The following is a 16,504-nucleotide window of genomic DNA, read 5'->3' as shown; positions in this document are numbered from 1 at the left end:
TGATTCGTCTGCGAATGTGTTATCAAGCCACAGAAAGATCTCATTTCAACAGTTTCAAAGTTTAGGAATCCTACTTTATAAACTCACTGAATGTGATGAGTATGTATGCAGAGTTCATGGCTTGTTTTTTCACCAAGAGTTTTGAATTGTATTAGCTTTCAGATGAAAGGTAGGCAGGAAATTAATGCTGGCAGTTTGCATGAGCAGCTCCCTAAGCATCTGATTAAGAAAAGCATCTCTCCCTGTCACTTACAAAGCTTTCCTCATTAACTCTGTAAGTCAGGTTGATGCTTCCAATAATCACTTAGTTTTGCATTTCCTACCAGCATACATTTACTTATGAGAACTCCTAAACAAAGAAAACATACATAATTATAGGTTTACAAGGTGGCTCACATTTGATGACCAGCTATATTTTCCTCTATTTTCCTTGCTAATGCTGTGATTTACATCTCAACATCCAAGTACATGCCCATTACAGGGAGAAAGCAAGCTGTACTTTTCTTAATTAACCGGTAGTTCTATAAACCTTCAGAGGCTGGTATTATTACAGTATTTTGGAGGAATACAGATTAACCAGTACCCAAGACAAGAATAGAAGAGCTCAGGCCATGCAAAACTGGAAGTAAAATCATGGGGCTATGTTTTTTGCATTACCTGATCCTTCAAAACATTTGATGATAGGATGTCTCAGAGATGCCTGTGAACTTTGACAGAGAAGATTGTTAAGGAATTACTCTAGAACGTAGCACTGTGCCCACATCAGACTCTCATCATTATGCAATGAATCCAGGTTGTCCCAAGAAATCCTTATACATAGGAATTTGGTTCCCAGAAATGTGTGCAAGTCAAGCATGTTGAATTCTGGCAGCTCCAGCTACGATGAGCATTTCCCCTTGTGGAGTAAGAATCATCTGGCATGCCTGCCTCACACATACCGGCAGTCCACTACCTAATTAATTACTTCAGTGTTGAGTCATGGCAAATGACACTGCTAAGGACAACCTCGTAACAGGAACTCAGCTGTCAGCAACATCACTGCATCACTAGTGATGCATCAAGTATTCTTCAGATGACTAATTAACATCTATCATTTTCTTCTTCAAGTAATTTACTTGGTGAGGCATTGCAAGGTCCAGACAAATCCTGGAACCTCCAATCAGTAACACTGTTTAAACTGCATCTCAGTATCCTGCAGGCACTGCGGTATTTTTCATTTCCTTGATGTTTATAGACACAAACTCATTATTATTTGTGAAAGAATAGGCAGAAAGGTTTCAAAACCTCTATTAAAAACTAAAAATCATTCCATCTAGATGACTACCCTGAAGATCTCAAAAATCTTTGATGACTTTTGATCACCTTTTAAAAAAATATTCTTATTTCTATATGATTATCCTGAAGATCAGCATTTAAAGGGGTCCTACTCCTGCATCATCCTCTGTTCAATAAGTTCCTCAAAAAGAAACAAAACCAAACCCCTGATACCCAGAACTCTTATAGTATGAGTTATAATAGCTTAATGCAGTTCCAAATATATCCTAATCTTCAGTAAAATGCAAACTCCTTTTCCCTTGCAAAGCTGCCATTTTATAAGCTGACTCACAACCACCATGTTAAATGGTGTTGCAGAAATTATTTCCAGCAGTATATCCTTCATCCACAGCTACAACCAAAGACAGAAGGCTTGCCAGAACCAAAACTGTCTGCAGGCAGGCTGGACTAATACCAGCCAGCCACCACTGCAGCTGTACTCACTCAGAGCACAGTTTCATCAGCGATAGTACCAGCTCTGAACAGAGTATCAGGAGTGTGACATGAAGACTTCACAGACTTTCCCATTGTACAAACATTTTTGTACTGTGTTGCAACACATTGTTTATCTCTGTCACTCTGCTCACTCCTGGTACTGACAGGTTGTGTCACCACTATGAGAAGAGAATTCTTCCCCTTATTTTCTCATTATCCAGTTTCTGCCAGTTCCATCACATGCTTTCCTATCATTCCAGGATTTCCTCTCACCTTTCAACAAAGAACAAGGCCGTTATAAATTTTTCCAACTGGATGAACATTTCCCATACGTATGGCACTTTCAAAAGCCAAATTCAATTTTGGTTCTTCCTACAGAGAGACCCTTTCTGAAGCTATTACTCCATCTTACTTATTAACTTCTTTCCATGCACCCTCCTACCTGGTCATCTGCAGTGTGTGCATGGGATATTCCTTGTTTACTCTGCCATTGTTGACGTCAACTGGCAGGACAACAGATGTGACACTAAGTCAGATATCATTGCTGTCCTGTTGGGAAGACTTATCTGTCAATGAAACCTTCAGATAACCTTCAGATCCAACACTTCTGAACACACCTGACAACTCCTTTTCTGCCACTGAACACTTCTTGGTGTTTTCCAGCTTGACAGGACAGACATCGGGTGCCTATCTGCACCCAAAGAATCAAGTTTCAGTATTTCCTTCATTCCAAGGCAGGGATGGGCAACAACCTCAGAGCTGAACTTCCTCACAGAGCATTTGAAAAATGTAGTTTGAGAATCAAGTTTTTCCATGCTCAGTATTGCAAATCAGGCAAAGCACCAAAGCAGATGTGGCATATCATATTGTCACAGGTTAATGTATATATATACTGTTAGTTAAATGTCAAGAGTAGGAAGACAAAAGAAATCAGACCATCCTAAATCCTGTAAAGACAGTTACTGCAGCTTCAGTTAAGTTCTTTGTACAGCTTAATCAACACTGGAATAGAAACTGGGAAGGGAGTAACTTTATATGCATCACTCCACTATGCAAGTCTTTTCATATCACATCAGATCCAGATGAATCTCTGAATTCTGAAAATGAAACTAAAGTGTGATGAGAAATTCTACAGTCTGCAGGTTTCTTCTTTACAAAATATTGGTAGTAACAAGGTCACAAATCTGTAATGCGCACTTATACATGGTAAATAAGCTTTAACTGCTCATGAACTGTACTGGTGATGGCATTTACACACTTGTTTCTTTTTTGTGGGGAAAAAAAATGAACTAAAACCTTGGCCTACGGTAAGATCCCATTTGGAAACTCATTGACAGAATGCTGCAAGTTCTTCCTTCAGAAAACTGTTATAGCTGCTTTAGCTCTTCCTATCCGTGTTTGCTCTAGACTTTCAGGCAGGTTTCCAGGTAGCAATAGCACTTCAAATGGTCACATAATACTGAATTTCGAACAATTACACAAAGAGACTTTATTCCATAAAAACAGGAAGTTGTTATATGTATGAAATAAATAACTATGCTTACAGATAGGATATTGAATATTTTCTGAATATTTTCAAAGAAATTCTGTTCCTAATACATAAAAATGTGTATTAATACAAATCCCCACATGCATCATCATAGACAATGCCAAAATTAACATACAAGGACCTTAGATGTCTAATTAGGGTTTGGAGTAGTTTAAGGGCAAGCACTGGTTTACCATATTTGATGGCATATAAACTCTTCCATAAACACAGCTTTTTAGATCTCTGTTTTTTCAAAATTCATACTTTTAAATTGTTCTTCAAGCGCATCAGAATCTTCATCACTGTCTGCACTAGTGAAATTTGTATCAAAATCCAGCTCATCCTTCAATTTACTGCTCTCTTGGTCATTTTTAGAAGTCTCACTGTCAGTTCTGTCTTGTCCTTTATCAATCCTGTAGAAAGCAAGAGGGATATTATCAGCACCTATTTCTGGAATTTAAACAAGAATGAGACAGAGGATAGAATATCCTCCTGGCATTCCATCCCAATGTAGGATGGAAGATGGCAGGAGGTGGGAAGAAGGAGGAGAGGGGCAGTAAAAGTCCCCAGAGTTACTTCACACTAAATAGGAAGGATATAAAACACAGTAAAGTATGCATAAAATAGTCTTTAGTACAGAAGAGACTGCAAAGAAGGAAAAGTAAATATTTGAACAACTTGACCAAGTAAGCAACTGCTGGATTGTTGTCACAAACTAGTAAATTAATGTTTTATGTATCATGCTTAATAGAGAGCACCAGCAAAAAAAGCCAAAAAGCCAAAAGCCTGCTAAATGTACTGTGGTAACTGTGCTTAATATCAGTCCTTGTTTAGTTCTTCTGTTCACTACTAACTGAATCATCAAGTGGCAGACAAAATGCCAGCAGTAAAGTGGCTTGTGCATATTTTATGATGCTCTACATCAAAACCCATTTTGAAGTGCTCTGTTAAGAAGAAATACAATTTACCCATTGGTGCTAAAATGCCTTATCCAAGTAGGACTTTTGTTGTCTCAGCCTCACTAACATCAATAAGCATTTTACCCCCAGATGCATCTGAAGAAAGTGAGGAAAATGACTCCTACTGATTCATGTTGGGATAATTGAGAAAATGGCATAAATTATGACAACTTCTCGCCAGTTTCCAAACAAGGCTTATTACAAGGGGAATTATCAGTACAAGACTGAAACTATGTACTCTATGAGCTACTTACGGAATCACTATTTCTTCTTGTTTCCCACACTTAGCACAGATTTCTAGTTTACCAGCACATGGTCGACAAATAATATGATAAGGATCTTTTACAGTCTTCTGGAGGCATTTCACACTGCGAAGAGAAAGAAAATATGATTAAAAAATATTGTGGACACTTACTAAACATTCTGTGTTCAAATACAATATACAAAAGAGGAACAAACACAAAAGAGGAACAACACATCTTAGGCTGATTTCAAATTAAACACTCAGTGTTTTATCAAGTAGCATAATCAAAATCATTGCCATTCACCCTTCTCCCTTACTTTCCTCAGGAAGAATTAATAAAACAAGTATTGAAAAAGAAACATTAAATAAAGAATTTTATATTTAAGTTGACAGAACAAATATTTCCGTTCATTTCAGTAGGCAGTTTTTACTTTAAAATTGCACAACTTCCGGTTTAATGATAAAAGCAGCATATGGCATAAAAAAGTACATGGACTTTACAAATAAAAAGCTTTCGGTTGAAACACTGAAATTACTTCCTCTTGAACTTCTCACAGTATAAACTGAGTCAGTCCTAGACTTTGTTTTCTATGAACACAAGCCTGCATGGAACAGTATTCTCAACAAACCCAACCTAATAAGGTAGAGGGCTTGGGCCATTCCTTTTCAAAATGTGATAATATTCTGTGGATTTTGTAATTTCCAAAATTCTGTGGCTTAACATTCAGCTGACATTTCTAAAACCTTGTATATCTGGAGAATATAACTGGAACAATATACCCCATGTAATGCTGCTCTCTTGACAGTAATTTTTAATGCCTCAAAAGTTCTTCCCAGACATGTCATACTAAACAGAGGCAATACCAATGCAAGGCAGATGTATATATTTTTTTAAAAATAGTTTGACTTCTAATAACTAAACACTCAGAAGTAAAGTAGGGTATACTTGTGGTTGTACTAAGACTCATAATTTTAAAGATGTTACAAAACTAAAAATAATTGAGGTATTATTCAAGGTACAGGGAAGTCCTCCATCCCCATCTTTTGCAATACAAAGATTACTTTTTTTTTAAATCGTCACATTTTTAATGTCTATTAGGCTTTTACTTCACCCAGAAGTTTCATCTGTTGAAAATTTTCCTAGTCTTGTCCTTGCAGAACAATGGCTCATCCAGCCATTGTACTGCTGGCATAGAAATCATCATCTGTAAAGCTAGAATGCTCTGAGGAACAACTTCTTCATTCAAAAATATGAGAGAGAACATCACATATTCTTTTATAAGCTGCTGTTCTAAAATGCCACTTTAGAACATTCAGAACAGTTCTTCAAAACAGTTGTTTAAACAGTTCTTTAAACAGTTGTTCAGAACAATTAAGAAGCTGCCCAATGCTTCCCTGATTTACATGGGGTTTTTGCCTGCTCTCTTCCCTTTGGGAAAAACAAAACAAAACAAAACAGGATGCACAAATAACATAGTTATTTGAGGAAAAAGTGGAAAACTCAACTTCATCTGTGGGGCACAGAACATAGAATTCTTATTTTTTATTCAGCAAGCCTTCTACCTAATCATTTGTTCTTTACATGAAAGGGTGACACTGGTTACTAATACCAAAATACAAGCTACTGTGACAAACCTGGCTGTATTGTGCACCACAGCCCAGCTGTGGTTTCTGTGAGTTCTATGTTTCATTGCTGAAACACTGGCTGTGTCTGCTACCACAGGAGGTAAGGACCTCTGCAACAGAGCAAATAAGAAGGAAGCAGAGAGCATCTCCTTCAGAAAATTAAAATTATATGTTTGTGATAGGTTAAAGTATTTATCATCTTTGTCATAGAGTTACACAAAAACAAGCAATACAGAACTCTATGCAAACAATCCCAACATTTGCTACTTAGGATTATAGTTTCTTAGAGAAAAGGAGAAAACGTGCTAAGAGGTAATGAAATGCATGTATTGCAAACATTAGCAAAGTACAGAAGGCAAGAGATGTGCAGATCCCTCTAATACAGATGTGAAACAAGACCTTAGAAAATTGTGTTACATGTTCAGGTAGGACTTTTTGTTCAGGAGGACACTGACAGTATTGGAAACCTACAGGTCCACAGTTCAACCAGTTTTAACAGCAAAGACGGAAGCAGTTGCTCTTCCTCTGTGTCTTCTTTTCAGAAGTTTACAACAAAAGACTTATGAATTAGAAAATTAACATTGCCTATATGTTGTCATTTCAGACTACACATTTTAAAAATATTGCATAAAAGTAGCTTCTTCTTCTGAGTTTCCAAAGCCAGAATATTTTCCAAAAGCTCACAAACTACATGACCAACAATTAACAAAAAATATATTTACTCACCATTTTTTAGGTTTTGTCAGTAGCTTGTACTTTCTGAATTTTACTCGCCACTCCAAGATACCTTTGCAATGCTGACACACTCCATCATGAAGCTTAGCATTTATTTTCTGAATAAGTAAAAAAAAATACATTAATGACTTCCTGCGGTAAAGAGTAAAATCTTGCTTAGAAAGCATTTTTACCCATCTTATAATTGATACAGTACTATAAACATGTTTGCTTGGTATTAACATTAAGCTTTTCATATACATTTGTCTACAGATTTTCTTCAATGGAAAGGATACCTTGAAATTAAAGAATAGATGATGATGATGATGATTTTAATTATCTTAATAGTCGTACTTCTTTCTGTTATATTGCTGAGAATTGATTACTGTAGGTATTTAATTCTTTTCATCTCTATAAATTTTACAAAATGGATTAAAGAAGAAATAAGCCCTGAAATACGCAGCTTTTGACTAAAAAAGACAACTTACAAGATGTAGCATTTAACTTATTATTGCTTAAGCTATCACTATACTACATAGTTTCAATAGTCTCAGGATTTTTCCTCAGATAACCACAAAGTAGAATCCACACACTACTTGCAGTCAAATTATTCAATCTCTCTCTAATCCTAGCCTCCCTTTATGAAAAACATTTCTGTTCTCTGCATCTAAGATAACTTTTTTTAAATGGTAATTTAAACCATGGTACATTTTTGAGACAATGAAAAATTTACCTTAATATCTCCTACAACATTTTGTGTTTAGCTTTCTCAGAAATATAAAATGTCAACCGGCTAGTAGTATTTACACAAGAGAAGGTATTCTGAGATGGGAAATGGTACCAAACTACACTTTTACCTTAAATAACAAGCTTTGTCCTTGTAAGCTCAATCCAATTTTATTTCTTCTCTATTTAAGAATGCCAGCACTAATGTTGTCTATCATATGGGTGTTCATATTAATTGAGAAATTTAAAACTAGAAATTTCAGGGTTAAAAACCTCATATAATAAAAAATGTATTTTTTAAGATAGTTTAAAAATGGCTACCATATCAACATTGCATTATTAAAATTGTTTAAACCACATCTACTTCTTAGCATACCTAAAAGGAGTCATTCTGCATTAATTGGGACTTCAACTGATGTTACTTTTTCACAAATAAACTGAAAAAAAATTACTCTACCAATACAGCATCTTCTGAAGTAATTTCCTCCTTTTATGACTCACAAGAGTTTCTTACTACTCCACAAAGCTCTACTTCAATACATAAGACCAAAAAAACAAGGCAAGCTTTAAAAACACAGTATCTTATTCTATTCCAAAAAAAATCATATGGCAGAGGAGACGCTGCTTTCAAGTGAGACTATACTCTGTGACTTGTGTTCCATTGTCTCATTTTTTATTAAACTTGCTCATTCAATATGAGTGTTCCTGTGGTGTGGTTAACTGAATGTGTGGTGCTTTCTGGCTGCTTCAGTTAGAAGAAAATTATGTTCTAAATGATCAAATACAGACTTGGCATATTAAGAAGCCAACCAAACAAGATTTTGCATACTGCTTGAATTTTGAATACAGAAAGATGTGGTTCCGATGCATTGTGGATATATTTTCCAAAAAATACCAACAATTGCTTAATGTGCAAAATTTCTGAGAGAAGAAAATCATCAGTAAGTTCCCAGTAGATATCCGTTAAAGGCAATTTAATATCTCACAATTCAATATCTTGCAATTCAAACTGCTGTGAGCAGTGCCTGTGTTCAGTCTTTCAAAATTCATGCAATTCAAAGACAAGCCTTGTTTTCAGCACTTGTCCAGCATGAAATAAGGCTCTGAGCACTATAGCCCACAAGCTCCCCACAACCTGCAAATTAGCATGAACTTCCCAGCGCTTCCCCTCACTCCCCTGACTTGCACTGACTGGTAATGCAGGAGGCCAGTAAGATACACTCTAATTTGTTTTTCCAGGTAGGGATACATTTATTGTTACCAGCTGTTTTTAGTTTTGCTAAGGCAGAATCCAGTGAAAGTCAAAAGACTGCAGAAGCTTAAGCTGAAGGGAGATGGCTGTCCTTCCAAAGAAGCAGTTAGCCTCCTGGATGAAAATTACGTATTTTCCCTTAACACATCCTGACATCACAGCTGGGGCTGGGGTTGGGAGCTGTGCCACGGAGTGATCCAGAGGCAGGCTCAGCAAAGCCTAAAGCTCCTGGAATGCAAGAGTCTGTGTTCAGGACTGCACACCCTGAAGAATGATCAGAAACTACTTCAGAAACCTCTTATCTGAAGCAAATCCAAAGTTCATCAAACAGGCAGCCTATTAAAAATTCTGCTTAATATTTGCTATGGAACAAGTAAATACACATAGTTATTGTTCATGGAGCTTTATAAAGCTCTTCCCCATACACAAGAATCACAGAGGGATTGTATTTCTTTTTTCTTCTTTTTCCAATCAAACTGAAACACTGACCATCCCAAAAGCTGAAGATGCCAAAGATGAAGGGACAGTACAGCAAGGCATAGGCAATCCAAGAGGTGCCTCACGTACACTGATGACAACCACCTTCTCCAAGTGAGAGGGGAGCCAACAAGCAGAGGTGCTGTGCTGGACCCTGTTCTCACCAACAAGGAGGAGCTGGTGAAGGTGAAGCTCAAGGGCAGCCTGAGCTGCAGTAACCATGAAGCAGTGGATTTTAAGGACCTTGGGACAGTCAGGAGCTTGGGAAGAAGATCACTACCCTGGACTACAAGAGAGCAGACTTCAGGATTTTCAAGGATATTCTTAGTAGAGTGCCATGGGGTAGAACCATGGAGGGAAGAGCAGCCCAAAAGAGCTGGATGATATTGAAGAGTTGTCTCCTTCAGGTTCAATTGCAATGCATCCCTACAAAGAGGAAATCAAGAAAGAAAACTGAGATGCCTGCATGGGTGGACAAAGAGCTCCTGGAGAAATTTAAACAGCTAGCTTACAGAGGGCATGAGGAGGGGAAAGTAGTCTGGAAGGAATCGAGCCAAGGAGATGGTTAGGAAAGCTAAAGCACAGGCACAGGGATTCTGCCCCTTCACACTGCTCTTGCGAGACACCATATAAGCATTCAGATCTGGATGATGAGACAACACAAGAAAGACACAGACTTGTCAGAGCAAGTCCAAAGGAAGGTCACTAGGTAGACCACCCTTCCTAGCAGAAGGACTAGAGCACCTTTCCTGCGAAGGCAGGCTGAGAGTTGAAGCTGTTCAGCCTGGAGAAGGCTCTGGGAAGACCTTAGAGCACCTCCCAGTACCAGAAGGGGGCTACGAGATAGCTGGAGAGGGACTTTTACAAAAGGACATAGTCACAAGCCAAGGGGGAATGGCTTCAAAATGAAAGACTGTAAGTTTAGACCAGATCTTAGGAAAAAATTCTTTACTGTGTGGGTGGTGAGGCACTGGAACAGCTTCCCCATTGAAGCTGTGGATGTCCCACCCTTGGCAGTGTTCAAGACCAGGCTGGATGGGGCTCTGAGCAACCTGGTCTAGAGGGAGGTGTCTCTGCTCAAGAGAGGGGGATTGGAACTAGATGATCTTTAAGGTCCCTTTCAACCCAAACCATTATATGATTCCGTCATCACATTCGTGTGCATCAAAAATCACTTTAAGTATCCTGATCCAGGCGTTAAGATACCTGGAAGTTTCAACATGGTAATAGCACAAATCTTACACAGCTATTCATAAAGGAATCACATTGCATCTGCTCAAAAGGTCACAGACTGGAAGAAAGACAACAGCTTTAAGTTCTAACTTCCTCCTTCTAAGGGGCACACATAGAGCACATTCCCCCTCTTCAGCAATTTCCTGTATTTTTTACTAAATTTTGATGCCTCAAGTATGGGGCGTTGTAATTAATCATTGGCTCAGCACATCTGAATACAAGAGCCACTAAGACTTTACAACCCTATCAGGCAGTTGGTTTAGAAAGTCAATAGAGAATTAATTGATGTAAAGAAAGCAGTTAGAGAGTTTAACTTGTGTTTGTCTTTTAGATTTATTTTGCTCAGAAAAAAAGGCATGGTATTTATGTGCTACCATTACTAAAACAAATTGTTAATTTACTGTGTTTTTTTACACTTCATTCAGCATCTCCCCTGACCATAACACACCACTTTCAAAAGCAATACAGACTTGAAGAAGTAAAGAAGGACGTCTCTAATGAAAGATTTGAATAGTCTGTTTTCTCAGATTTTTGAAAATGCTAAAAAAGCATGTGAGAGAAGTTCTCATAATAAACCTGAAGACAAATTTTCTTGTTTCTCAGTTCCCAGTCAGAATGGGGAAGTCAAATAAACTCCACTAGTGCTTACTTTTCCTATTAATATTTACTTTTTAATGTATTTTGTATATTGTTTAAACTCTCACAAACTCATATTTTTTTCCTTTTGCCCATTTAATAGCTTGCTTTTCCTTGAGGGTATTAAAAAACCTAACAGCCCACAAAGCCCTGAAAAAAGGTAGTAAACTTCATTATTCTTTTCCAACTTTTCTACCCAGCTTTTATGCAGGTAGTCAGGGCCTCATACACAAATAGGAGGTAGTGCTTGAAATTAATTTCTTGGTGTAAAACTAACTTCTTGGAGTGAAAACTACTCCAACATGTTAGATTATGTTCCTGTTGCAGCAGTTTCTCTGGGGTTTTCTTTATGCTCATTTCCCTGTTTTAGTCAATAGCTCTCTTTTCTTTAGCATACTTTGCTCCAAGGAAAAGTGCAACTCATCCAGTGCTTGTGGTACATCTATACATTCACCAGGGAAACTACAGTTATGCAATACAGACATACCTAAGCAGCCTTAAGGTATGATGCCACAAAATGCTCCATGTGCACACTATAAGCACATTCAGTTGTACATTAACAAATCAACATCCTCTGATCACATAACCTAACATTAAATCACATAACAACCTGCCAAAAGCAGTTCAGAATGTATTAAAGTAAACGAATGCACCTACACCTACTAACCTGGCACACAAAATAATCCCTAGCTAAAACTAGCATTAAAGCACTCACAGGTAGGATGTAATGACAGGGCTGCAAAGAAGCTTCACCATCTGTTTGTAAGCTTCTAATTATGTGTGAACCTATGGGTATTTTGACTTCCTCTACTGGAAGCAGATTCCTTCTAATGAGCACATATCAGTGGTCCATTCTGCTGTAACTGAGTGTAATGTTAATGTCACCCATAAACTTCCTTGTCAGAAACACAGGTGGCACTGCTTCAACCAGTAAGGCTGAATGCAGCACAAGGGTGAATGCAGGATTTCTGAACAAATGAACTCATCAAAAAACCAAAACTCCACAGGACCTCCAGCGCATGACTACTAAGCAGGTAAAGAAGGTCACTGCAGACTGACAAATGTGAAACTGAGCTACCAGATGCCAGATTTCAGGGTTCCAGTACACATTACACAGGCTGAAATTGTCCTCCACAGAGCTTCGCTTGCTCCCATATTGTATCAGCATTACTTGAAAATCCTTTTTCTACAGACGTTTTCTCATCAAGTGTATTTCAAAACTTAAGCAACATATGCATATAGCATTTAAGAGAGCACTGGAAAGACTCTCATCATCTCCCCCAGAAAGAATGGAAAATACACAAAGACACATACACACACACCAGACACACCTCCTGCACGTACCCACACATTCTTTCTCTCACTCTGTGCCCCACCTCCAGAGTTAGGTTAGAGTCCAGAGCAGATATTATCTTTACTCCTATTCTCCCTACATGAAAGGCTACAACCCAAAACTGAATGTACTTCTGAACCCAGAGTAAAAGGAGTGGCTAGAGAGTAGACTTCAGCCTACCACGCTACTCTACATTGCAGCAAGAACGTTATCTAAAAAACTGCAATATGGTTATCTAACAATTCCAGTTGGCCACTGGTTTATCTCTATCTCCCTTCTGTGTTTCAAAATATGATTACTGACTCAGCATTTAAGCTCTACATTCAGCTGTTCTCTACCTAGCGCTTTCCCACAGTCCAAACCAGTGTTTCAACTAAAACAAGTGATTTATCCATGCACCTGGCTAGAAAAGGAACTGACATTAACACTGTGGTAAAGGTGAGGTTCAAAGGTAATAACCCCTGAAATTTAGGGAAATATGAATTATCATCTTAAAGAAAGGAACGAAATGGAGAAACAAATCAGTCCTTTGAGTGTAAATACGAATCGCTTTGTGGTTTACCATCTTACTACAATGGAATTCTAAATCTTCTCATTAAATGATACTTGCTTTCATTTCTAGAACTACTGCAGTTTTCATGATGACTTATGTAATATACTTTACATAAAATGTATATTCATATAACATAATGTATATTCCTCAGCTCAGTGCTGCAAAGAGCTATTCTGGAATATACCATGTAATGCAAACACCAGTAAACAAATTCCAAGATTCAGTAACTAACAAGACAGTGTCTTACCCTGTCCTGGCTATTCCTTCTTCAGGTCATCCTAAGATGCACACTTTTCCAGCACTGTTGTAGCTGTTTCCCAAATACAGTAGAGAGGCAGTGTACTTTGTTGCAAGGATGTTTCACCTCAACAAGCCTCAAGAGCAATGCTGTAGTAATGCTGTAGTAAAGACTGATCATTAGAGGAAAGACAGGTGGATCTTCTAGCATGTTCTCAAGTAATCAGGTCTGTGGCCTCTAAGATTAGAAAATGGATGCCACGGTCAGTGTCAGACAAAAAGCACAAAACAGTTCAAAACACCAAAAAAACAACTGGATAATGGCTGCCAGCAGAGAAAAGTCAAAATCCTATTAGATTAATGTCCTCTACAGAGACTGCTTCACTGAAAGAAATAGCAATAACACCATAATTAACTACCTCAACTCCACCCACTGTACAACCTGAAGCTATTGTAGTAAATATTCAACATTGTTAATGCAGTGTACAATTGCAGCAGGATCCAAATTTTAAGCTGATAAGCATTTTGCAGCCTTTCAAGATAGCATTGCATTGGACAGCGCACAACAGAAGACAGGCTAAACACAAAATCCCCCACATGTTTAACAGTGATTTGCAGGAGATCCATTTTCTTTGAGAAGCTTTAAGCATTCTTTTGATCTACTGAGCTAATGAGAGATAGAAAGAAGTATGTCCCACTCCTTTATCAGTCCCTACAACAGACTTTCTATGATTTCTTCCTTTTCCTCATCACACCTTGAACATCCATTATATATGTGATCATCAAGGACTGCAAAAGACAGAGATGCAAGACCGTCATCATTTAGCATAGTCCATATCTAAACTATGACATTAATCACAACTTAATCTTTGCTAGTCTAACTTCTTCAAAACAGCAAAAGGGGGCCAGCATCATTATACTGATCCCTGTGTATCCCGGCCCTGGTTCTGGCCAAGCCAGGGTTAATTTTTCTAGGCTAGGACACTAAGGTTATTCCATACCACCTCACATCATTTTGCAGGAGTGGAGGGAGGGGTCCCTTTCAGGTCACATAGCATGGTGTGGTCTGGTACTGCCAGGGGTCCCACATAGTGAACGCCTGTGTGTGAATCATCTCTTCTACACGGTTGCTGTGACTGTTTTCTTATTTCATTTGCTGTTTCCAGTAAATTGTCCTTATCTGAACCTGTGATCCTTGCCTTTTGTGCCTCCAATTCTCTTCTCCAGGGCTATGCAGGGAGAGAGGTGAGTGAGTGGTGCATGGTTTAGAGCGTTTCAGTTACAACACTAAACTGGGGAATATAATTCCTAAAACACGGCAGTACCTTAGGACTTGAATTTGTACATGACAGGATGCCCTAAGAAAAAGGAACATATCCTTTCCCCTTACCAAACATTACCTAACCCCACAATAGGATGCACATTCTTCAGGATGCTACTTCCATACACTCAGCCCTCTCCATGACCCAGCAGGAACAGAGAGAAAAGAAATAATTTGCTTTAAATGGAAAAAAAAAAAAGACAAGTTGATGTCCACAGCTAACCTTGGCCACATTAAAAAAAATATTTTCTTGAGTGCATGACATCATGCAGCCAGTCCTATAGGATATCAATTATTGTCAAAGGGAAGAAAACAGAAAAACAGTCACGTGTGTATTAAAGTGATTACTTCAGTTACAAAACAGATACCAGAATTCAGTTTCTCTTTGAAAACTTTTTTGATAGACCAGCTCTCTACAACATTTTTGTGTGTGTGTGTGTGTGTGTTTGTACCAGACAGAAAATACTCTCCTATGAGAGGTCATGCAGTGACTCATACAATAAATAATACTGTCACTGCTTAGAATCCCAGGAAAGCAGCCTGTTCAACTTGCAGAACCGGTCCTAAAAAAAAATCTCAAAAACCAACCAAAACAAACTCACAAAAAACCCAAACCTCCCTCTTTGGCATCAAGGCTTTAACTTACTACTTTGTTCCCCTCCTCCCAGCTCTTTTTGACAAGCCAGGCAGGTTCAGTTAAAGGGATATCGATATGACAACAACAGCACCAGATAAACTCTCCTAGATTGTTCATCCTCCGTTTTGTCTTAGTCACCTTCCCGGTTTAGCCTGCAAGATGAAACATTGCACTTCGGTGGTGTTACTGCTCAGACACATCGAGTTCTTCAGCCCCTTCCGCATATTATGTTACCAAAACTAAAAGCGCAGAGCATATTTCAAGAATATATTGTAGACCATTTCCCCTTCCCTACTTAGTACCAAAAAAGACAAAACAGTCTTCTGGAACAACAGAGTGAAGATGATAACTTTTGTAGCAAAAGTGATGACAAGACTAGCTGAACACACCTTTCTATCTAACTAATCTGAAGAGCTCACATTAAAGCACACATGAAAGTTATCTCAAATGTATGCCAACTGAAGCTGGGTGTTTATGTGAGATGGGGGAAAGCTGTTCAAACGAAGCTTTCTAAACATCAAGACTTCTGAGTTATGACAACAGAGTCACAAACTTTGAGAAGACCAAAGAAAAGATGTCATATGGATAATGCCTTTCAAGAAGTCATATGGATAACACGCCATTGAACACTTAATTGCTGCACTCACTGCACAAATGTAAGCGCTTTATTTCAGTCTTCCTCTTACAATTCTTTGGCTTAACTAGGTCCTTTCATGTCATAAGTATGATTCAAGTCTCACACTACACATTTGCCTACAATGACAACTGTCTAAAATGTCTTGTTACGATTCTCTCCTAGCAGCACTGCCTGGTGCGGGCGGACCCGGGCCAGAGGTACCGCCATCCCTGAAACGGTCCCTCGGCATCCAGCGCCACGTGACTTCCTTCGCGATCCCGAAGCGCATCAAGACCTGGTCCCAGACCTCACACGGACAGGGCATGGCTTCAGAGGCCGTGGGGGGACGTGCCCACGATTTCGGCAAGAAGCCCTTCCCAGCTCCGGCCCCAAGCGCTGCATTGCCTGTACAGGGGTGGCTCTTGAGGCCGCGACAGCCCCGTGTGTCCCGGCCCGGGCCCGCCCCCGCCTACCTTGCACCGAGCGCTGGTGTCGTACTTGTCATTCTTGAAGGCGTGCGCGTTCTGGTACCGCTGGGGCCGCGTGCGGGACACGTTCCCCCGCTCCGAGCTCATTGCGGGCCGCCGCCGCGTGCCCCGGAACCGCTCCCCGGCCCGCCCGCGCTGGGCGGCGCCGCCGCGGCTGCGCCCCCATTGGCGCTGC

The 16,504-nt window shown here is 39.1% G+C and overlaps 1 protein-coding gene across 2 annotated transcripts; it reads right to left on the bottom strand.

The window, feature by feature from the left end:
* Positions 1-1,587: 1,587 nt before the first annotated feature.
* CZH9orf85 (chromosome Z C9orf85 homolog) lies at positions 1,588-16,441 on the bottom strand. Of its 2 annotated transcripts, XM_030969394.1 has the most exons (4): positions 16,315-16,441; positions 6,833-6,939; positions 4,491-4,604; positions 1,588-3,690 (listed from the first exon to the last, which is right to left on the bottom strand). In XM_030969394.1, exons 1-4 carry the CDS (start codon positions 16,414-16,416, stop codon positions 3,513-3,515), a joined length of 501 nt encoding a protein of 166 aa, XP_030825254.1. In that variant the 5' UTR covers positions 16,417-16,441; the 3' UTR covers positions 1,588-3,512. The 2 variants fall into 2 exon arrangements, with proteins under 2 accessions (XP_030825254.1, XP_030825255.1); XM_030969395.1 differs by lacking the exons at positions 1,588-3,690; positions 4,491-4,604 and adding an exon at positions 5,319-6,216 and having other exon boundaries at positions 16,315-16,439.
* Positions 16,442-16,504: the final 63 nt, after the last annotated feature.

The sequence above is a fragment of the Camarhynchus parvulus genome, chromosome Z (genome assembly GCF_901933205.1).
Source record: "Camarhynchus parvulus chromosome Z, STF_HiC, whole genome shotgun sequence".
Taxonomy (NCBI): Eukaryota; Metazoa; Chordata; class Aves; order Passeriformes; family Thraupidae; genus Camarhynchus; species Camarhynchus parvulus.
The sequence above is the reverse complement of the archived record's forward strand: the minus strand, read 5'-3'. Positions and strand labels throughout refer to the sequence as shown.

Bases quoted from the DNA above. Each gene is read 5' to 3' on its own strand.
- CZH9orf85 (XM_030969394.1), bottom strand. From the start codon at position 16,416: ATGAGCTCGGAGCGGGGGAACGTGTCCCGCACGCGGCCCCAGCGGTAC. The intron at 6,940-16,314 runs GTAGGCGGGGGC...TTACTTATTCAG, and splicing joins ACACCAGCGCTCGGTGCAAG to AAAATAAATGCTAAGCTTCA. The intron at 4,605-6,832 runs GTGAGTAAATAT...TTCTCTTCGCAG, and splicing joins CTGACAAAACCTAAAAAATG to TGTGAAATGCCTCCAGAAGA.